Raw genomic sequence first — 22,814 nt, 5'->3', positions numbered from 1 at the left:
GGCGCCATCTGGAGATTGGCCCCGAAAATAACTATATATAACCTCGAAATTATAAATTTCATTTTTAATGTTCTGAGTGACGCAATTGAATAACTAACTCTACTTTTTAATGTAGGTATTGCAATTTTTTACCATGTTGAAATTGCGCGTAGAGTTAGTTATCTAATTTTGTCACAACATAGAACATAAAGGATAGATTTTGTAGTGTAAATATACAAAATGGAACACGAGAGCCACATACATGTGCAAACGCTAGACGTAGCCGCCATTTTATAACCAGTGGGCAGTAACACAATTAAAGAAAAGTTGAAAGGTTTCAAAGCGAGTGACAGCTGCCAAAGCTTTCATTTTCGGGCCAACTAACAGATGGCACTACAGTCTTCTGAAAACGTCACTTTAAGGCGTCTGTCCACCCCTGGTACAGACTAAAGTCACAAAGTGCTGAGGGACAGATACAGTAAATAATAATTAATTAGATAAGCAATTGAATATGGATAGTAACAGTAAACTTTTTCTTATTCTTATCGAGTCGACGGTCACCTCAAATACGGGCAGCCCAAAAAGCCGCAACCGTGATAGCTCGGTCGGTAGCCTCGTGTAGCTCCTCGTTCGTGCATGTTGTCGGGTACGCAGGGCACCCAGTCATGTGCGCAACGGTCTGTTATACTCGGATGACCGCAGATGCACTCTGTATCATGTCCAGAGATGAAACCCCACCTCGCTAAGTTTGCCCTAGATTTTCCCACTCCTGCTCTGAGCCGGTTGAGCGACTTCCAGATAGGCCAACTGAGGTTGTATCCTTCGGCTAGTTTCTCTTTCACGCTGATGTTCGGGTTTGAGGTGCTTAGCCGTGACGTCCACATGGCAAGACGTGTAGTTTCAGCGGATTGGTTGAGAGGCTGCACTGAGTGTAAGAAGCTATTCCTGGAGCGTAGCCTACGGCGGGCTGGTATATGATTGAATAGTGGGTGCCGTCTGTCCTGTGTCTGTTTTGTTCTTTCTACCGAGCTGGAGACTGCTCTTCGCACCTCAGGGGGGGGGGGCTATTCCTGCCAGCTGGTACAGTTTTTCGGTAGGTATTGGCTTCAGACAACCGGTTATTAGACGACAGGACTCATGCAGTGCTACGTCGATCAGCTTTGTATGTGCCGACCGTTCCCATGCAGGGGAGGCATATTCGGCTGCGGAGTAGCAGAGTGCAATGGCTGTAGTGCGCAAGACGGTTGGTTTAGCTCCCCAGGAAGTCGTAGTCAGCTTTCTCAGTATATTGTTGAGTGTGCAGACTTTCTGCTGAGTGTTCATGCAGTGCTGTTTCATCGTCAGGCTTCGGTCAAGGGTTACGCCCAAGTATTTGGGGAATCTATTATGGGATAATTTTGTGTTTTTCCATGTTATGTTAAGTTCCCTATTTGCGTCTTTATTACGTAGGTAGTATACGCAGACTTCGGTTTTATTTGGGTTTGGTTTCAATCCATTTGCCGTATAGTAGTCGCCGAGCTCGTTCAGGGATGTAGTTATTGCTTCCTCTACACTCGTGAAGCTGTCCGCTTGAGCTGCTAGTGCTAGGTCATCTGCGTAAATGAAGCTTTTTGTGTCCCGTGCCCTAGGCTGGTCGTTTGTGTAGATATTGAACAGACTTGGTTCCAGGACGCTACCCTGTGGCAGTCCATTGCGCTGTTTCCTTCACCGACTCTTCTGATTTTGAAGGACAACCTGGAATTGGCGGTTGCCTAGTAGCTGCCCCACAATCTGGCAAAAGGTGTAATCAGCCGTGATTTCGTAAAGCTTTTTGATCATTGCGCTGATGTTAACTGTATCGTAAGCAGCCGAAAGGTCCACAAAAGCGACACCGGTAATTTTCCCCCTCTCGAAACCATCCTCAATATGTTGGGTCAGGTTGAGAATTTGCGACGAGCAGGTACAGGTGGCAAAGAAGGAAAATTGGTCGGAAATTTTTATAATCGTCAGCAGGCTTACCAGGCTTAAGTAACGCAACGACCCGGGCTTTGCGCCAGATTTTTGGGATGTTTTTAGTTTCTAGGCACTTGTTGAAGAGCCTCAGAATCTAGTCCAGCGTTGCAGGGCCAAAATTCTTTATCTGTTCGACTGTGAGATCGTCAAGTCTACTCCGCTTTCCCACTCTTTACCTTCTTGAGCGCAGCTTTTAATTCGCTTAGGCTAATGTTAGTGCTCAGAGCATCCGTTTCTGTCGTTTAATCTCTTAGGATTTTAGTAGCTCCTGGAGAGGATTTGGTCTTTCCGTTTAGTAGCAGTTGATGGGCGACCTGGTTTGCAGTTATATTTGTGTACTCTCCGGGTGAATTTTGAGTTAGTTTCTTGAGAGTTGACCAGGCCTTTTTGCTATTGTTGGTCATGTCTAGTAACTCAACCAGGTCTTGCTATTTCATTTAACAGTAAACTAAGATCATTCTATTCTAATAGCGTTAATGAGTCCCCTTATAAATCAAACAGATAGTTATACTGATAAATAAGAAAAAACCTACAATAATGGTTTTAATCAACAAAATACATGGTAAAGATTTTTACTAACAAACTGCAGCTTTTGAAACTCTTGAAAAAAGCGATTCACTCGATTCTATGAAACGTGCAGTCATTGATAGATTGACAGATGACGACTACAATCTTGTAAAATACGGAGATAACCGAAATCCACTTTGTTATAAGCAACTGTTCGCCTTCAAACTTAGCTGGATTATACTTCGTCGCTATACTATTTCCATGGACGTAATATTACGTATTTCAGGAAATAAATAAGCTTCTCATCCTGCTCGTCCTAATCTCTCAAACTTATAACATTGTACTTCTATGTTACATACTTCGGCTATTTCTAATAATAATGCAAAATTGTAAGCTTCATCTAGTGTTAATTTCAAATTCTCAATATGTGACTTTAAATATTTTATGAAATGTGGCCATTACTGCTTCGCTTGTAGTACATTTCCTTATAAATGAAGAGATCGTGGAAGATACGTGATTATTAGATAAAATTCTACTTGTTAATAGTGAACCACGCTTTGCATTAACTCTTCAGTATTTTATTAACTAAAAACTCAAACATTGGCAAATCAAAATTGGAAAGTGGTCACGCCTTATCGGACTGTCAGCAGGGCTAGCATGCGCAACTCGAGATATCTTGCGACCTCAGCAAACATCAATAGATGGTGGGAAACTATTTACAATAAAACATTGTGTACTTTATTACGTTGATTCTTGAAATATAAATAACACTGAAAACGAACGAAATTAATTCAAAATGCAAAAATACTTCAGAGTTTTGTACGTTCCTTTGCAGCCATTTGTACTATACGTCCAAATAAGTTCTCTGGACGCTCGCAAGTGCAGTTTCAAATAGGCACAAAAAATTTGCTGTCAAACATATGGAACAGCCTATATTTATACAAGTCAGTGTTCTAGCACTGACCTCTACTTATATTATGGAACAGCCTGTCCAGTGGTATTTATATAGGTCAGTGCACGTCAGGGACATGTACACAGTACACTACAAGTGACAGAGAGGTCCTCTTTACGCTGCTTACGGTAGTATATTCTGTCTATGGTCGTAAGATTATTCATATTCACATAAGGCTTAAAGGTCTCGTTACCAGGCCATAAAAACCAAAAAAAAAAGTATTCACATGACTATGACAAATGACACTGACATTAGAAAGTAAGGATTTGCTGTTACTGAATGTTGACAAAATATAAATAAACAAATTAAAATACAAAATAAATCATAACTACAAATTCAAATGACAAGTACTTTTTTAACTGTAAATAAAGTATTAAATGAGTGATATTACGTTTCTTGTAATAATTCATTCCAAAGCTACTGTATAGTTAAAATGAAGTTAGAAGAGGGTGTAACATGTAGTGTACTGGTGGTGAGTGAATCGTCATTGAAGCAACAGAGGCTTGTGCTGGAGAGTGGTGGAACTCTAGTGTTGTATGAGGGATCCACCCGCTTGCGCTCCTGGCCGCTGCACGTTGCCAAGCTGAGATCAGATCTACCGGTCAGTGTTATTTTTTATCACATTACTATAATCTGTAGATTTAGGCTATGGTATGCCTGTACCCCGTTCATCTGGATAAGCTCTCTTTGTGAGTGTGGACTTGATGAAGGAGCTTCCAATTACATCCTTTTCAGTTGTCCTCCACCATCTTCTTCTCTTTATGATCTCCTTTGTCCTGATATCCCTCACCCCATTCATTTCAAATCATTACCCTCCTTTGTTAATACCCCTGTTTATATTCTATATTCTTTCATTAACCAAAACTTAAGTTTTTTTCTCGTTTAACCAACTTTCCTGTGTACATCTTGTGTGTTTCTTTTTTGTTTTAGATACATCAAGAGTTTTCTTTGCAGAGAATTATCTCAGCATTAACAAATTTCTTAGTTCCTGATTGTGACCTTGTTCATTCACTCAGCCCACTTTATATAGCAGAGTTTAATAATATACACTAGTCATTGGCGAAATCTAAAAGGATACACCATAAAACCTAATAATAATAGTTACTTTGTAATTCACTGTTTATTTTGTCTTTTACTTATTACTGGAATCATCCAAGTGTGGATTTGCTTCAAGTTTGCGGTTATCACTAAGAGATCAGTGTATATTTTAAAACAACTGAATAATTAGGGATACATAAGATAAACAGAATAAGTTGGCATGATTTGTGGAGCTTCAAATTATAAATGAACCGTGTTAGAAATTTTTTATTGAGAATTAAGTATCTCTACTTGCTTAAACAGAGGTGAAGATTGACTATTGCCAATTATTTCTTCTTTTCTACTCTAATAATTCTTTATCATAATGATTAGCTTAAACACTACCTAAGCACTTATCATGTTATGAATTAGTATTATGAGTCTTTGTGTATAAAATATTAGATAATTTCACACTGTGGGTCATAACGTTCATGGTCCAGCAGTATTGACCATAGAATCGTGAAGCGATATACTATCGTCCGTTGTGGGTTCGAATCCTGGCTTCATTTTCGTTTTTAGTTTTTTTTTGTTTCTTTCTTGATTATTGTTCCATAACGAATATCACTGTCGTTCATTGACATTAGCGATCAGTTGTGCAATGAAGTAACACATACCTTTGTAAGCGACAAAGTAACCTATATTATTTGTTGTTATGGTTATAGTTTTGATATGGTAACACAATTGGCACAAACCATCAAAAATATTTGTTAAAACACAAGGAAAGGGGTAAGTTGTACAGAATTTATATCTAATTGGGATAGAAGTTAGGCATTTGAATTTGTATGTGAAAATAACATTAATATTTTGTATTAGTACATATGTACCCTGAGAGGTTGAGCAGCCGAGAGCTTGGGTTTTGGTAGAATTCCCTCCAACATGGATAAAATTGTCCTGGCATCCAAAGTAGTCTTAGTACCTATTTAGCTTAAGTTTAGTTCAGATAGAATTAGGTGTAATTTTAATTATAAATTTTTATTGTATGATATTACATTGTAATCCATATTTTATATTAAAGAAAAAAGCCCGCTGAGTTTCTTGTGCCCATTCTTCTCAGGTCTGAGGCAGTCTCTTTCGAATGGTAGTTTCTGACATTCACTAAGTGATTTTAAATCCTATTTTGAATAAAAATAATTTGAGTTTGAATTGGGCTACAGTTTGTTTAGTTCAAGAAATATAAGTTCTCATTTACCAAAAGGTGTGTCATTTACAAAACAAAACCCATGACAATAATTTTGAAATATTTTCACAATTATGCTGCAAAATCTTGTTTACTCAAAAGTTGTTGGTTCAAAACTGGCTCCACAATGTTATTGGCCTCCTCATATCTATTGTGTGCTCAAGCCAGACAGATAATAACAGAATGCACTCAGTAATCAGGTGAGAATCATTACCCTACCCATAATAGTTTGTGCTTAGTGTTGGGAGGTAAAGATTTTTAAAAGTATATGCCTACATTCATTATGTTTATTCTGCTGATTGTGTTACCTTCTAAGCGTTTTTTTATAGACCCAGAAAAATTTTCACCATTTAAATGTGAATTTGACACAAAATCTTTTCCTAAAATTCCATTTTCTTAACTTCAGCTGTTAAAGTTCATGAAGTGGTTTTTGTCAATACAATTGTTTTCTCACTTTGTTCAGTAAAGTAATATCTTATTAAGGTAAGATATTAATTAATTCAACAGCTCAGCTTGGGGCAGCCTTTAGCGACGATTGCTTTCTGTGTCTCACCTTCATTAAGCAATATCACCCTGTGTTTGAGCATGTTTTCAATCCATGCTGTTAGAGTTGTACATACTCCTTGGTGTTGTAGTGCTTCTTTTATATTTGTAAATTTTGTCTTATCAAAGGCTCCTTCAATGTACACGAAGATTTCTAGATAAAAGATGTTGTCTGAAAGCTGAGGTATTGGTGGTCTTGGTGGATTTCTCCACTGAGGAATCATTTATGGTACCTCCATTTTTGGATTGAATGTTGTCCATACTGTTAACCGGGTGTGATTTCGTTCCCCTTGCTGCCTGCCCTCCACTTAACTTAACCATCAGGGCTGAGCGGAATATATGTCCAGCTGGTTGGCCTCTTGCGCGACATCGGGATCTCGAGATGGGTGGCTGATGGATCCGATTCTATCCATCAGTTACTCCACCCATTCTTACCCCGTCATCATGTCGGAGCACCATCCTCTTGCGGGGACACGTGACCATTACCCACGGTACTCACGGGTCTACCGTTTAGCTTGAAATCAGGACCAAAGAGAGCGTGTTGCGTTGCGTTAACTAAACCCCGACCCCTATCCCGCTCAGCTCCCCAGGACTCCATCATCCCCGCATACGTTGATCAGTTGATCAACGTATGCGGCCATGCAGGCCAAAACGCGGGTGGATGCTATAAAATCTTTCAGTTGTCACCCACTAACCGCCGGAAGATTTGAGCAGATATTAGCTATTGGCCAAAAAGGGACTGCCGTTGTGCAGTGATCAGGGAAAATCGAGTGCAATAACTAATCAATCACTGGACCAATGTTACCAGGGCGCACCGGGGAGATGGGTGTCGCTTCATTCAGAGCGTCAGACGCTTCTTTTTGGATCGATACCTCCGCCCACACGTGCAGGTTTCTAAGTTCCCCAAAACTCTAAATGGAGGCTATATGTGTTACAGAGTGGCGGAATAAGTGTGGAAACAAACGGAGAAACGACAACGTGGCGCTGCGACGATGAGGCAGGGGCGGCGGAGCTGTGCCGGGCGGCAGGGGTGGTCGGGGGAGGGGGTACGCTGTCGGGCGCCTCGCTCAGCGAGCTGCTGGAGGAGGCGGCGTGCGACGTCGACGAGCCGGTTGCGGACGCCGAGCGGCGCGTCAAGCAGCTTGGCGAGCGGTTGGCTCGCCTAGATGCTCTTAACGTGTCTGGCATGCTGGCCGCAGCCACCGAGGGGGGCGGAGCGCGCCTCGCCGCAAGCCTGCACGGTGCGGCCGCAAATCACTTCTCTATTACTTTTACATCAATTATTGTCTGTTTTAGTACTATAATTGGACGAAGTTCCTGAAAAACGTTACAAGCCACAGACATCACATTTTAAGGAATTCGTGATTTAAGTTTAAAAAATATTAGTGTATTCCATACACGTGGGTTGGGCTACTAAGTCATTATGTCATTTATAGAGTGACAATATGGCTGCCATTTTTTATCAGTCCATAGTTATATGAATCACGTGACCAGTTTTTTGTTCTTAACTCAAATTCGACATGTCTGTGGTTTGGAACAATTTTCTGGAATTATGTCCAATTCTATCTGTGGTCTGTACTAAAAGGGCCAATATCAATTTTTGCTCCGACTGGGTCCACCATGGTCCAGTGATTTATGTGGCAGATTACAGAAGTAACGCAAAAATTACCTGATTTTGTTTTCCAGTATTTTCATCCAAATTACTTCAAACCTACTTTCGAATTCAAAAATTTTAATCGGAAGAGCTTGTCCATGAGTTAGTGTAATCGTCATCATCATTTCAGCTGGAAGACGTCCGCTGCTAGACAAAGGCGTCCCCCAAAGATCGCCATGACGGTCGGTCCTGCGCTGCCCTCATCCAGCCCATTCCGGCGATCTTGACCAGATCGTCGGTCCATATTGTGATTGGCCTACCAACACTAAATCGTCCGGTCCGTGTACAGAACTCCTCATTTCTGATTCGATCTAGCTAGGAAACTTGCGAGCATAGCCCTCTCCATTGCCCTCTGAGTGACCATGAGCTTCCTCATAAGACCCATAGTTAGCACCCACGTCTGCAATCCGTGTGTCATCACTGGCAACACACACTGGTTAAAAACTGTAAGTCTTCAGACACTGTGGTACTTGGGGCGAGAGACCTAATTATGTCCACGAGTGTGTATCACGATGGTAATGATTAACCTTTCATAATCGGGAAGTGTCCTTTGGCACTTTATAAGATAGTTAATCTCGCATGGTCTTATAGCTAGTTTCATTAGTTTTCTTATACATTCTGTCATATCATCCTAATTATAAGCAATCTATTAATACACGTAAAATAATACGCATGGACAGGCCGCTGTGCGCGCGCCAAATCACACCGATCTATGGCCATCGACTGTCATTATAATTGTAGAGGGAAGCCTTTCGGGCGCGGCGTTGTCAGCCCGCGCGGCGCGGCTGGAGGCACTGACGCGCGCGGGGGCGGGAGTTAGCTCGCTAGCAGCGCGAGGTGGTGCGGCTCGGGCCGAGGCGGCAGCTCGCGCGCTATTGGTCGAACTGCAGGAGATCCACGCGTGGCTGGAGCCGCCCGCGCTGGCAGACATTGACTCTCTGCACGAGGTGACCGAGTTATGATAATCTAGTCTAGATAGTCTAATAGTGGTGCGAAACTGCGGTGGTCGTAGCTACACAAGCGGCAAGCGGCCCCCATTTCAGCAGGAACAATTGTATTTAGAAATTCCAGCAATCTGGCGCCATTCAAATTTAGTGGCACAATTTTAAAATAAAGCGCACCGATGTGCTCAAAAACTGTAAAAAATAGACTTTCTCCCTTCGACAATCACAGAAAAAAGATATTTGCCAGCTTTTTTTTTAGGAATTACCTACATTTTGACCTTCTGAAATATAGTAAAATTACACCAATATTTAAATTGGGACTCACTTCTGACCCGAATAACTATCGCCCTGTTTCAGTGTTGCCGACCCTAAGTAAAATTTTTGAAAAACAATTTTAAGCCAAAAGCTTACTCACTTTAACACTTATTAGGGGACGCTCGACTACGGATGCAGGTGTTGAACTCATCAGGAATATTTTTGAATTAGTTGTGCTCAACATTCAAAGGTGGTCAGGAAGCTATGGTATAAGAGGATCTGCGCTCGATATTCTGATCTCATATTTAAATAATAGAATTCAGAGGGTCGATGTGAATGGCAGGAGATCTCCTGGGACTCCTCTCGGTATGGGGGTACCACAAGGGTCTATTCTTGGACCCTTCCTCTTCCTAATTTATATAAATGATCTACCTACCTAACCTTGTAGAAAAAAAACACAAGGTGGTATTGTTTGCGAATGACACTTATGATGATGACGACATATGATGAAGTAAACAATGCTCCATTTGACTGTAGCGTAGTACAGTGTACTGGTTTAGCGCCAATAACTTATTGTTAAATAGTCATAAAACCAAATCTACCGCGCCAAATGTCAAAAATGTAGATGCGAATATTTTATTTTTTTAAACAGTGAGGTGGTAAAACCAGTGGAATCTGCTGTATTTCTTGGCATTACTCTTGATACTAAATTGCAATGGGGCCTCCATATTGAAGGATAGGCGAATAGGCTTAGTTCTGCACCATGTGCGGTTAAGAAAATTAGGCGGTTAACTGACATAGATACGGCGCGACTGGTATACTTTAGCTATTTTCATAGTATTATGTCTTATGGTATATTGTTATGGGGCAGTGCGGCCGATATTAATACCATCTTTGTGCTGCAGAAGAGGGCTATTCGCTCGATTTATAACCTAGGTCCTAAAGAATCCTTAAGAGAAAAATTTAAAGAAATAAACATTTTGACTGTTGCTTCTCAATACATAAACTTGTTATGCCTACTACTCGGTTGGGTCGAGTTAGTAAGTCTTTTGTTGGGCGATGTATATGCTTCTACAATATGATCCCAGAAAATGTACAAAACAAATGTGTTACGAAATTTAAAAGAATTGTTAAAAAACGTTTTTGTGGGAAAGGTTACTATAGCAAGAAGGATTTTCTTAATGACACCACGGTCTGGGAATAAATCGAACACCCTCGGGGATCTTAATTATAAATGTTTATTGTACGATATCACATTGTAATCCATATTTTTATAATTAAAAAAAAGCCCGCTGAGTTTCTTGCTCCCATTCTTCTCAGGTCTGAGGCTTTCTCTTTTGAATGGGTGGTAGTTTTTGACGTTCAATTTTGAAACCTATTTTGAATAAAAATATTTGAATTAATAACTCTACCTTTGCCTTTAAAATAAGAGCAACATTGAGCCCCTACAGGACGAACCCAGGGGGAAACTTAAAATTGCACGCGTTTGAATCCTTTAAAAGTGTTTTATTTAAATGTGTAACGCACGCGTTTATCAAAGAAAATACTATCCTACATTGTATTTACGAAATATCTTTACTTACAGTAGAAGTCGAAAGTTTTTCACATAAATAGAAAAAAAGAGTAGCTAGTGGCTGGAAAAAATCCTGGTCCTTGAAGGAATTAAAGAAAAACAAAGACAGCGTGTATATTAACCGGGACACTTATAACATAACGAAATTTGGACTTTAATGGACAAAGAGACAAATTACCGAAATAGCAGAGGGCAATGGAGATACCCTACGTTATGTGTTTTTATTTTAGGCACTTTTGTCAGTAAGTCGGGAGCTATAAAAATATTATTCACGTATAATTAATCGTACAATAATTATTGAGAAGTATTTACGTCCCTTTCTCTCCCGCTTGTCAGATTGACACAGATGAAAGGACGCGACCAGCACACAGTCAGAAATGAAAACTTTAGAGTCGTTTTTTTTAAAGGCCCAGTGAATAATGATTAGCAGTATTGTATATTGTGTAGAAAGTCATTGCTGGTGAATGTAAACTGCATACAATAACGAAACAATTACAAACTAGTGCTCTTTACAAGGTATTACAGATGTATCCGTTACCTAGTGATAAGCGATACTTACTTACACCGCAAATCTGTAATAGCTATTTATGCAACTGTTGTGTAATAAGGGGCATTAAAACACGAATGTGGATTAATAATATCACAGGACTGTTTTAATGCCTTATTATCAACAGTTGTATACAAGTCTTTATCTACACCCATAATATGAATCTACTATAAAAGATTCAGAAACAGTTAGCTTACTGCTAACATTAAAAAAGCTAGTCGTAGTAACCATAATTTGATCCAAGGGAGTGTTGTTATGAAAACGGATGATGTAATGTTGTACTGAATTTCATTACAACACTCGTTTGGATGATGTAATGGTTATTAGGACATTGGGTGTTTTAATGTTGGCAATAAGGTAACTGTTTTAGATTGTTTAATAGAGGATTTAAAGCATGGGTGTAGGTGAAAGCTGCTAAATTTGTCAGTGCAGTTGTTTCAACATGAATGTATTAATGATAGATATCGCTTGCGACGTCGGATGGGCGGGCACGTGCTGCGAGCGTGGCTGAGGCGCTGCGTAACGCCTTGCGTGCCGAACGGACTGCACCCCCCGCGCGACTGCGGCTTGCAGGGGTCCGTGACAGGTTGCGACGGCTGGCGCGCGCACGTGACTTGCTAACCGCCAGTCTGGCACGCCACCTCAACAACGCGTTAATCCACTTGGCCAATGAGGCTAGCGGACCCGCCGCCGCCACAGCATCGCCGCGCCGACATCACGCCGAGCTGACACCGTACGCGCCATTCATGCGGTGGCTAAAAGAAATGGATGAAAAAGCGTATGATGCCCTACTTAAGGTAAGCTTATCGCTCAATTACATTTTTGACATAAATTATAATTTGACAGTTGACATAATATGCAACAAACAGTCACCATTGCGCCCACTGAGTATACATCTTGCAAGTACAATCTTAAAATTATACATATAAGTTAATAAGTTTTTTAGTTAAGTATTAATTTCTCTTTTGTTTTATTTAAAATTATATTTAGCGTTACGTCACTAAATCGCCCAACGGAAGATCAGCGTTCGCTTTTACACCAGCGAACATGCTGAGTTGGGACCATTTTTGTTAACGTATAGGTAGTATTCTTGCAGAATTTTTTCGTAATAAACAAACCGTTTGTCTCCTTTACAAGTTTTATTTTAAGTTACTTGTAATAATAAATAAACATTTTTTATTTCATTTCATCGATCAATATCGGTATGGAGTTGATGATGTCCAGGTGTACGTCAGCACGTGGAGCAAGGTGTACGAGCGTGAGCTGACGGCCGCGTGCGAGGCCGCGCGAGTGGCGCTGACTGGGGTTGCGGCCGCGGGCGGAGCCGCGCAACGCACTGACCCCGCGCTCGACGAGGTAACGCACTTCATTAGTTATTTATGTTGTGTAATAAGGGGTATTGAAACACGATTTTGAGTTTATAATAGTATCACATGAGTGTTTTAATAAAAAGGCATTTATTTTCTCAAAATTGATTCCTTTAGAATTCTTTTTGATGTCATTTCTAATAACTACTAGATACTACTACCGCTTCGGAAACAAATGGCGCTCTGAGAGAGAAGAAGCGGCGCAAGAAACTCTCCCAGCATTCTTTTTTTTGCGCTCTTTTCAATAAAAATATACAATATTGTACAGTCATTTCTATCGCTTTAAAATAATCACAATCAAGTCCCAGGCTGTCCGATCATTTAGATATTCAGCAGTGCAGTAATAGGATTTACGACAGAGCCATTATTTTGTAATACATTTAAATTTATTCATAGATAATACAGTGGCTGGGACTTTATTATAGAAGTGTATACATTTACCCTTAAAGCTATTATGTATCTTATGAAGCCTACTAGAATTAGTACATGCAATCCCTTATTTCTAGTGTTATAATAATGAAAATCACTATTAAGAGCACTTCACTATTAAATGTTGAACTAATACCCCATGCTCATATCTTAATTAATGTCATCCAAATGTGTCTTGCAGGTGCTCAGCTTGATGGAGACGTTGTGCAACAGTGAGCAGGACTTTTGTTCTCAATTCTTCGCCCTAGACCTGGATTGTAAGGTGCGCGGATCCTAACTTTTTTTTTTATGAAAATAAGGGATGAGACGAGGATTCTTGAAAAACTCAAAAATTCTGAGCGGCACTACAATTGCGCTCGTCACCTTGAGACATAAGATGTTAAGTCTCATTTGCCCAGTAATTTCACTAGCTACGGCGCCCTCCAAACCAGGGGCGTGCATATCATATAGGCAATTAGGCAGTGCCTACCTCGTTATAAACTGAAATACATATAGCACGAGTGTTTAAGTTGATTTAGTTTAATTTGATTCCGTTATTTTATAATCAAACTTCTATTGAACACCCACTCTTAAAATTTTTCTTTACGCCTGATACTAAGCTTTGCATATTCCAAAGCTCATTTGCGACTAGTTAGATCACAGTGCCTACCTTGCTAGAAAACCAATGCACGCAGGGGCGTGACACTCCAGACCGTAACACAGTAATGGTTACACGTTACGGCTTTACGGCAGAAATTGGCGCCGCCGTTGTGTAACCTATGCCAATAATCTAGCAGGCTTCCTGTGCAAAGGAGCCTCCCACTAGTCACTCAAGTCAATACACTGTTGGAACAAGTAAATGAGAAACATAATAACAACGGCCGCAATAATTAATGAAAATGCTTCTCTGTTATTTTAAAATATATCTTGTTGTTTCTCGAGTAAAACAATACTTAATTATTCTCTATAAGAAAATCGAATATGCTCTGTCAGCTGGACTTGCGTAGAGAAGTCGCTTCATCGTGTTGTTTCTACCGCATTTATAACGGGGAGTGTTCCGAAGAGCTGTTGGACCTGATTACCGCCGCCCAATTCCACCTTCGCGCGACACAGCCCAAATTAGAATATCATCTCCACCATCTGGATGTGTGGCGTGCCTCCACAGTGCGGTTTTCAATGAACTTTCTTCCACGTACAACCAAGCTGGCTTCCTTAAAGGCCGGCAACGCTCCTGTGATTTCTCTGGTGTTGCAAGAGATTGTGGGCGGCGGTGATTACTTAACAACAGGTGACCCGTACGCTCGTTTGTCCTCCTATTCCATAATAAAAAAAGCTGCGGAATGAGCTCCCTTGTGTGGTGTTTCCGGGACGATACGATATTTAAAAAAGCGCGTTCTTAACGCTTCTGTGATTCTTCTGGTGTTCCAAGGGTATGTGCCGTGTTAATTGAACATCAGGCGACCCGTACGCACGTTTGTCCTGTTCTTTCAAAAATATTAGCGATAGCACGCACGCCATGAGTGATTGTTATTCACCTGAAAACCTGGAATTAACTTCGGGATTCTTCTGATGTAGTGTTAAACTCGCTATTATTAGTTAAAAAGGCATAAAAGGCATTTATTTTTCTCAAAATTGATTCCTTTAGAATTCTTTTTGATGTCATTTCTAATAACTACTAGATACTACTACCGCTTCGGAAACAAATGGCGCTCTGAGAGAGAAGAAGCGGCGCAAGAAACTCTCCAAGCATTCTTTTTTTGCGCACTTTTCAATAAAAATATACATAGAAATGTACCGAAAGTCAATTTGTGCACTTTTTATCAATAATAATGTTTGTATTTATAAATAAATGTAGTATTTTCTAAAGTGACGTAATACAAGCGTTGTATTGTAACAATAATGTGTAATATTAACTTTGAATATTTTCTACTGCCTACCTATATTATATTATTTATTTATTTATTCAGGAACAAAAGTCTTTTACAAATATACATAAACTAGAAGACCAAAACAGTTCCATAAATTAAATACTAATTATGTTTACAACGGACAATAATGAAAAAAAAACAAATATATTTTAAACCAAAAGTAAAAACTACAAAATTACTACAAACAAAACGAAAATTTAAACAGTTATAAGAGTATAGTTAAGAACAGGACATAATAACAATGATTGTATTATTTAGAGTTACTATTTTTTTTAATTGAGTATAATATCACCTACTATTTTCTTATATTTTTGTATATTTAATGAAAATATATCAATTTCAGTAAGAATACATCTTAATTGTAAAAACTACAAGAGCGCCTCACAAATGTATTTCCTGCATAATTGCTTTTATAAGGTGATACATAAAATGAAGTCTTAGTACGAGAGGAGATTCGCGGTATTATAAATTTATATTATACTTAAAGCTGTCATATGGGTTTCTTTTGAACCAACTCCAAAAGTTAATATTTTATTCGATACGATGGGAGGATTTGTTTTAATGCCTCGTTGATTCTTTCACAGAGTGACAGTAGCGACGGCGAGAGAAGCGAACGAAGCGAGAAGAGCGAGGGCGAGCGAGTTGAGCGCCGTATGTCGAGCGACACGCGGCGCGTAATGGGTGAGCTTTTCCCCGCGCTGCTGCCGCCGCTCACGGCGCTGCTGACGCACCTGGAGCGCCATGACCCCTAGTAAGTTTGGCGCACTTTTAGTGAGTGTGGCGCACCCTTAGTTAGTTTGGCGCACCCTTAGTTAGTTTGGCGCACCCTTAGTGTGTTTGGCGCACCCTTAGTGTGTTTGGTGCACCCCTAGAGAGTTTGGGATTTGGGGTATTTTTCACAGATTCCACGTAATGTATATGTAGTAAATAATAAAGTCTTTATAACAGTGAACATTTACATAAAATTAACTTAGTAACTAATACACTTACCGCCGCACAAATAGTCCTTTCTTTTCTTAGTTCAAAGGAATACTTTGCTAGGTATCCATTAATTTACGACGTTACGTTGGGTTTGGCGAAGGAATAATTTAAGTAAGCATATAGCTGAACTTTCAATATTGACAGAATATCGATAAATTATTTGTGATACCAGTAAAATAAATAATAAGGCAAATTAATTTCTTTGCACATAAATTAATAAACACTTATTTGTTATTCATTTTGTTTTCCAAGTATATTGAACACCATGAAACTTCTTGTATTATTTGAGCATTTGTTAATAGCACACTTAGGCTTGGTGATTGGCACACGTGACACGACTAAGGAGAAGAGCCTTTCCGCTATCAGACTACAAATGATATGTCCATATGTATATAGAAAGTCATTGCCCTCAACATAACACACACTATTATTGAAGTAGGCGTCTCGCCTTAATAGGACTACTGGCAACCCAAGCGCTGGAAGCTATTTCGGTCAACGGATCTGGCTCGCTATCCAACGTGGAAATGCTGCCAGTATTCTTGGTACGCTTCCACATGATGATTGTTTTAATTTTATGTAGTCATAATATTGTAAATATAGAAAATTTATTGAATTAGGCGTTACTTTGCGGAAATCCATAATTATACAAATGATTTGAGTTTTCTTTAGTGTAATTCCGCCAATTTTTGTCTTTAAACAATTCGACACGTGCATTTGAAGTCTCGTGCCAGATTTTGGCGAGACAACACGTCCTGAGGATGCCTCTTGTAGAGACGAAACACGTGTTGAATTGTTTAAAGACAAATATTGGCGGAATTAACACTAAAGAAAACTCAAATCATTTGTATAACACACACTGATATATACGGAATTGTGGTGCCAGGACGATCTGTTATTAGTTAATTAATCATTGTATCTGTTGGATATTATATTTGTTACTTATTATGATAGTAATCACGACCATCATGTTCATGAAGCATCTTTTTTTTTTATTATGAAAAATAGAATTACAATTTATTATTATATAACAGGCCAAGAACCACAGAGGTTTGTCCGGCATGTTAGAAGAAATACTATTATCGCCTACAATAAATATTAATATTAACTTATAAATACACAATTTAATAATATAGGTACAATACAAACGAAAAAAAAAATGTAGGTACAACAACAACAGTACTTATTGTAGCACGGGTGAGTCGCATGGCCTGCCACCGCAATGTATTGAATTTTTGAATGACCGTCTGTTTAGATATATTAATTAGTAAACAATACTCTACTTTATAACGAATAGTTAAGTACTCAATTGCGGATAGCACATCACGCTACGCACTAATCATGGCTTCGACAACGAAAGGCAACTCAAGACATACAGTTATGACCAATATACAGGTTGTTTAAAAAGAATAACTTTAATTTTGTTTTAATATTTTTTGTATTTATCTTGTTTCTTATTTCTGGATTGATTGTATTAAGTAGGCGGGGTACTAAGTATGCTGTAGTTCTCTGACCGTATACATTTTTGGCTTTCACCGTTTTATAAAATTTATTTGTTTGATTGCGTGTAATGGTTTCATGATTATATTTTTGTATAATGTTCTCATTGAACATTTGTTCTTTTAATATATTGTAGTAAAATTTAGATTGTACTGGTAGCACCTTACAGTGTTTGAATAAATTGAACTCATCATTTTGGTTAGTTTCTTTAATGTTTTTTGAAACAATTTGTTTTAAAATTCTGTTTTGCAACTTTTCGATCTCATTTAAATACGTTTTGTAAGTTCTACCGTACGAACTAATACCATAACTTACTATTGTATCGGCCAATGTGTTATAAAGCAAGAGTAAAATTTTATAAGGTAGTTTACTTTTAATTATTTTAATATTTGCGAGGAAAGCTCTAAGCTTATCACAAACTGAATTTATTTGAGGGTGCCAGTTAAATTTATGGTCTATAATTAATGCAAGATATGTGTGCGTAGTAACCGAGTCAATTGTAGGACAGCTGCAAATACTAGGGTCCAAGTTGTGGTGAAAGCAAATGTGACTATGCGCTTTTACTATTTGGCTAGTATCAATTGTTGATTTTATGTACGGGGATCGAATATGTATTAATTTGGTTTTTTTAGCGTTTAGGACAAGTCCGTTGTCATGGCACCATTTATTGATTAAATCAAAGTAGCTTTGAAGTTTATCGAGAGCAACTCAAATCATTTGTATTACACACACTGATATATACGGAATTGGGGTGCCAGGACGATCTGTTATTAGTTAATTAATCATTGTATCTGTTGGATATTATATTTGTTACTTATTATGACAGTAATCACGACCATCATGTTCATGAAGCATCTTTACACAAACAATGAATTTAAGCTCTATAGGTTGATGCATCCATTATACTTATACGATAATAAATATTCATACAATTTAATATTTATTGCTTTAATTTAATATTTATTACTTTTTATAAAATGTTTGATATTTAAAACGCTTTCAACTAACACAATTCATATATTGGATACAGCACTTTTAACAGTACAAACTACATTTTTTATATGAGAGGGGGCAAACGGGCAAGAGGCTCACGGGATGGGGAGAGGTGAGGCAACCGCCCATGGACATCCGCAACAACAGGTGTGTCAAGAAATGCGTTGCCGGCCTTTAAGGTGGGAGTATGCTTTTTTCTTGAAGGTCCCTAAGTCGTATCTGTTCGGGAAGACCACTGCCGGTAGTTGATTCCACAATGTGGCTGTGCGAGGCAAGAAATTTCGAAGAAAACGCGCGGTTGTGGAATGCCAGACGTCTACGTGATGCGGATGGTACTTTGCACGTAATGTCCGATGGTGGAATTCGGCCGCTGGAATCAACCCGAACAGCTCCTCTGAGCACTCCCCGTGATAAATGCGGTAGAAGATGCATAGAGAACCCACATCTCTACGCAATGCTAGAGAATCAAGCCGATCGGATATGACTTGATCGTCGATGATTCGAGCCGCTCTTCGTTGTATGCGGTCAAATGGAAGAAGCTGGTACTGGGGAGCACCCGCCCAGAGGTGAGAACAGTACTCCATGTGAGGCCGAATTTGCGCCTTATAAAGTTGCAAGCGGTGGCTTTTAGTGAAGTACTGTCTCGCCTTACTGAGTACACCAAGCTTTTAAGAGGCCAGTTTGGCCTTCTCTTCCAAGTGACCACGGAACTGAACGTCGCTCGATATATCGACGCCAAGTATGCCAATACAGGCTGTGGCAGTTAGAGGAGTGATCTCGAATCGAGGGGATACGACAAAGGGAGACTTTTTAGTGGTGAACGCACAAACTTGTGTCTTCTTGGGGTTGAATTGGACTAAATTTTGTCGGCCCCATTCCGAGACTTTGCAAAGCATAGTCTCGATTTCAGACACAAGTTTGATCCGCTTCTCGTCGACGCTATCCCGGGACATGTTGGCACGGCCGGTGTAGGAAGCATACCCCGTGCTGTCGTCTGCATAGCAATGAATATTGCTGATTTGCAGCATATCATTGATATGCAGAAGAAATAGCGTAGGGGATAGCACACAGCCTTGCGGGACACCAGAGTTTATGGGCTCGATTTGTGAATGTCCAAGGTGAGAAGCGCCTTAAGCACGGCACGATGCCGGATTTTTACCTCCGGCATATATGAATCGCACCGCGGAATATGCGGTGGTGGTGCACCTTGGTCATCCAAAGTCGAGTTGGACGCGAAGAGGGAGCCCAGGAGATCAGCTTTCTCTTTCGCGTCATGGGCCAGCGAGTCATCATCCCTGTGCAGTGGCGGAATGGCTGGCTGGCAGAAGTTTCCTTGGACAGCCTTGGCGAGCGACCAGAACGCACGAGTTCCCGAGGGAAGGCGTGCAAGTCTCTCGCCAATTCTGCCAATGTGCTTCGACTTCGCGTCAGCAATAACTTTTTCGAAGGACCTGGAGGCATGATTGAAGTGTTTTTTAAGTTCGCTGGAATTTACATCCTTAGATACCACCGCATTGACCCAAGCCTGATAGCACTCATGCTTTGGGCGAGAGGCCATTTTGCAGGAGCGGTCAAACCATGGTTGGGACCTGCCACCGATAGGCACAGAGGAGGATGGAATGAAGAGTTCCATACCTTGCAGTACCACATCAGCAACAGCGTCAGCAGCGGCATCTGGATCTCCCAGCGAAAAACAGATCTGCCTCCACGGGTAGGATGCAAAAAAGCGCCGCATCTCGTCCCACTCTGCTGACCTATAGTGCCACACGCAGCGACAGCCTAAGAACAGGGGCCGTGTTGGGCGCGTGATCGGCACGGTGCTCCGGATCAGGCAGTGGTCCGACGATCCCAGAGGAGGGTCAACGGAAACTAGGTAGCCGTCCGGATGTGAGGTCAACAGAAGGTCCAACAGTGAAGGTGTATGATCTTGCACATCTAGGATTCGCGTTGGCGCAATAACCAGTTGCGTCAGACCATATGCTAAGGCGAAGTCGTGAACAGATCTCCCTGCATGATCGGTGGTACGTGAGCCTAGCCATTCGGCGTGGTGGGCGTTAAAATCGCCGAGAAACACGATCTCTGTAGTGGGGATCTGCTCCAACACGGAATCTGTAGCCATTTGGATGTGTTCGAGGAGCCGGTCAGTCTCTGCGTTACCGCTATGGGACCTATACAGGCATGCGTAGATTCGCGGATGGTCATCGCAGTCTACACGCAGCCAGATGATGGATAAGTCCTGTCCTTCAAGAAAACTCAGGCGTCGAGAACAGACATCCTCCCTGACGTAAACGCACACGCCAGCCCGTGGTATAAAGGAGTGTTCCAAATTATACCCCGGGTAGGAAAGGTACGATGAATCAGCCAGGGAGGATATCTGTGTCTCGGTTAAAAAGAGCAGGGCCGGCTTCGCCGTCTCCAGGTGAAAGTGGACGGCATTTAAATTTGAGCGAAGCCCCCTGATGTTGCAAAAGTCCACAGCTAGTGTGGAGGAGGGTGGTTTGAGCCTCCTGCTCTGTTTGCCCCGAGTCAGCGCAGGTTTGCCCCCTCCAGAATACGCGGGGCAGCCTGGGCAACCACTGTTAGGTACAGGCCCTAATTGTGGACGCCCAGGGAAGGATTCTCCAGGGCTGCATAGCCTGGTACCGTCCTGGAGTAGTCTCGTTTTAGTCTGTGCTGCCATTTGTATTTGGGAGGGGGGGTGTAGGCCTCCGGATACCCCACTCACCGGACGAAACACAGCGGCATAGCCGCTATTTCACGCCGGTTTCGAGTGGGGGAGTGGTATTTCTCCGGGCGTGCCGGCCCAATTCGGTTGTGTCCGTGAGGACCCAACATGGCACTACCACTCCTAAAATATATAATTTGTTTCTTAAAATACAGCCATTGTAAAATACTCTATTGATTGAAATAGTGGCCGTTGAGATGTTTTGTAGTTTCTTCTCACGAGCTTAATATCACGAACATAATTTAAAAGAAATAATAATTATTGTGACGATCCAAAAGCGCTTATTTTATGCCGAATTGAATAAAGTTATACAAATGATTTAAGTTTTCTTTAGTGTTAATTCGGCCAATATTTGTTTTTTATTCGACACGTGTTTCACCTCTACACGAGGCATGCTCAGGACGTGTTGTCTCGCCAAAATCTGGCACGAGACACGTAAACATAAATCATTTGTATAATTATGGATTTCCGCAAAGTAACGCCTAATGCAATATTTTTTTTTGCATAAAGTTACCCACTGTCCCCCACTGTGCGCGTGTGATGACCGGTGGCGTGTTTATTCCAGCGGCGCGATGCGTGCGCTTGCGTGCGTGAGCCGGCGCGTTCTTGGCGAGACTGAGACTGAGGGAGAGGCGCGCTGGTCGAGGGGGATCTTGGCTGCACTAGCCGTGGCGGCCAAGCGCGCAGCCGACCGAGCCGTAGCAGAGCGTCTGGCTGCGCTGCCAGACGCCGTGCGCCAGGTACCACCGACGCCACTTCAATTGGACGTAGTTAACCTTCTGTGATCGGCAAGTGTCACGCGGTGTGCCATAGATCGGCGCCATTTTGGCGCGCGCCCTGACAATGCGTTTTATTTTACGTGTATTAATAAATTGCTTATAATTAGGATGATATGAGAGAATATGAGAAAGCTCATGGTCGCTCAGAGGGCAATGGAGAGGACTATGGTCGGAGTTTCCCTGCAAGATCGAATGAGAAATGAGGAGATCCGTAGGATAACCAAAGTTACCGATATAGTCCAAATGATTGTGAAACTGAAGTGGCAGTGGGCATGGCACATGGTTCGACGGATAGATGGCCGTTGGTGCAGTAAAGTCGCAGTGTTAGTAGGCCCGCACAATGGACTCACGATCTGGTCAAGATCGCCGGGATGCGTTGAATGAGGGCAGCGCAAGACCGATCGTCTTGGAAATCTTTGGGGGAGGCCTTTGTCCAGCAGTGGACGTCTTCCGGCTGAAGATGAGAGAATATATAAGAAAACTATTGAAACAAACTATAAGACCATGCAAAATAAACAATCTTATACAGTAAATGAGAGTCAGAACTTGGTCAGGGCGCCGAACGGTACTTTAAATTTTGGTGTATATGGCAGATCTAGTGCCAAAGGGCACTTCCCGCTTTTGAAAGGTCAGAAAGGACTCAAATCACTCTTTGGTCAAAATAGAGTTAAATATACCATCGTACTCCTAAAGGTCGAATCTGTCATGTAGTCAAAACCCTATTTTTAAAATGTACTGTTTTTAACTGTTTTTTTTTTGATATTCATAAAGGCTATTTATCTGGAAGATACACCCTGCCCATTCCAATGCAGTGCCGCTCAGGATTTTTGAAAAACCCAAAAATTATGAGCGGCATTACAATTGCGTTGACACCTTAGAGACATTAGATGTTAAGTCGCATTTGCCCTGAAATTTACGGCTACATTAATGATAATT

At 41.0% G+C, this 22,814-nt stretch overlaps 1 protein-coding gene and 1 long non-coding RNA gene across 2 annotated transcripts in view; one reads left to right on the top strand and one right to left on the bottom strand.

Moving 5' to 3' along the window:
* LOC126974509 (uncharacterized) overlaps positions 1-22,814 on the bottom strand; it is a 289,593-nt gene that overhangs the window by 189,573 nt on the left and 77,206 nt on the right. The gene's annotated exons all lie outside the window — the stretch shown is intronic.
* LOC126974415 (exocyst complex component 1) overlaps positions 3,701-22,814 on the top strand; it is a 28,988-nt gene continuing 9,874 nt past the window's right edge. Inside the window, exons 1-8 of the mRNA XM_050821898.1 lie at positions 3,701-4,031; positions 7,165-7,468; positions 8,623-8,828; positions 11,662-11,997; positions 12,425-12,556; positions 13,178-13,258; positions 15,488-15,654; positions 21,665-21,839. Of these exons, the coding sequence (XP_050677855.1) occupies positions 3,864-4,031; positions 7,165-7,468; positions 8,623-8,828; positions 11,662-11,997; positions 12,425-12,556; positions 13,178-13,258; positions 15,488-15,654; positions 21,665-21,839 (1,569 nt within the window). The 5' untranslated portion in view covers positions 3,701-3,863. The remainder of the gene's footprint in view (positions 4,032-7,164; positions 7,469-8,622; positions 8,829-11,661; positions 11,998-12,424; positions 12,557-13,177; positions 13,259-15,487; positions 15,655-21,664; positions 21,840-22,814) is intronic.

Source organism: Leptidea sinapis, chromosome 32, assembly GCF_905404315.1.
Source record: "Leptidea sinapis chromosome 32, ilLepSina1.1, whole genome shotgun sequence".
Taxonomy (NCBI): Eukaryota; Metazoa; Arthropoda; class Insecta; order Lepidoptera; family Pieridae; genus Leptidea; species Leptidea sinapis.
This window is presented reverse-complemented; position numbering and strand designations above follow the sequence as displayed.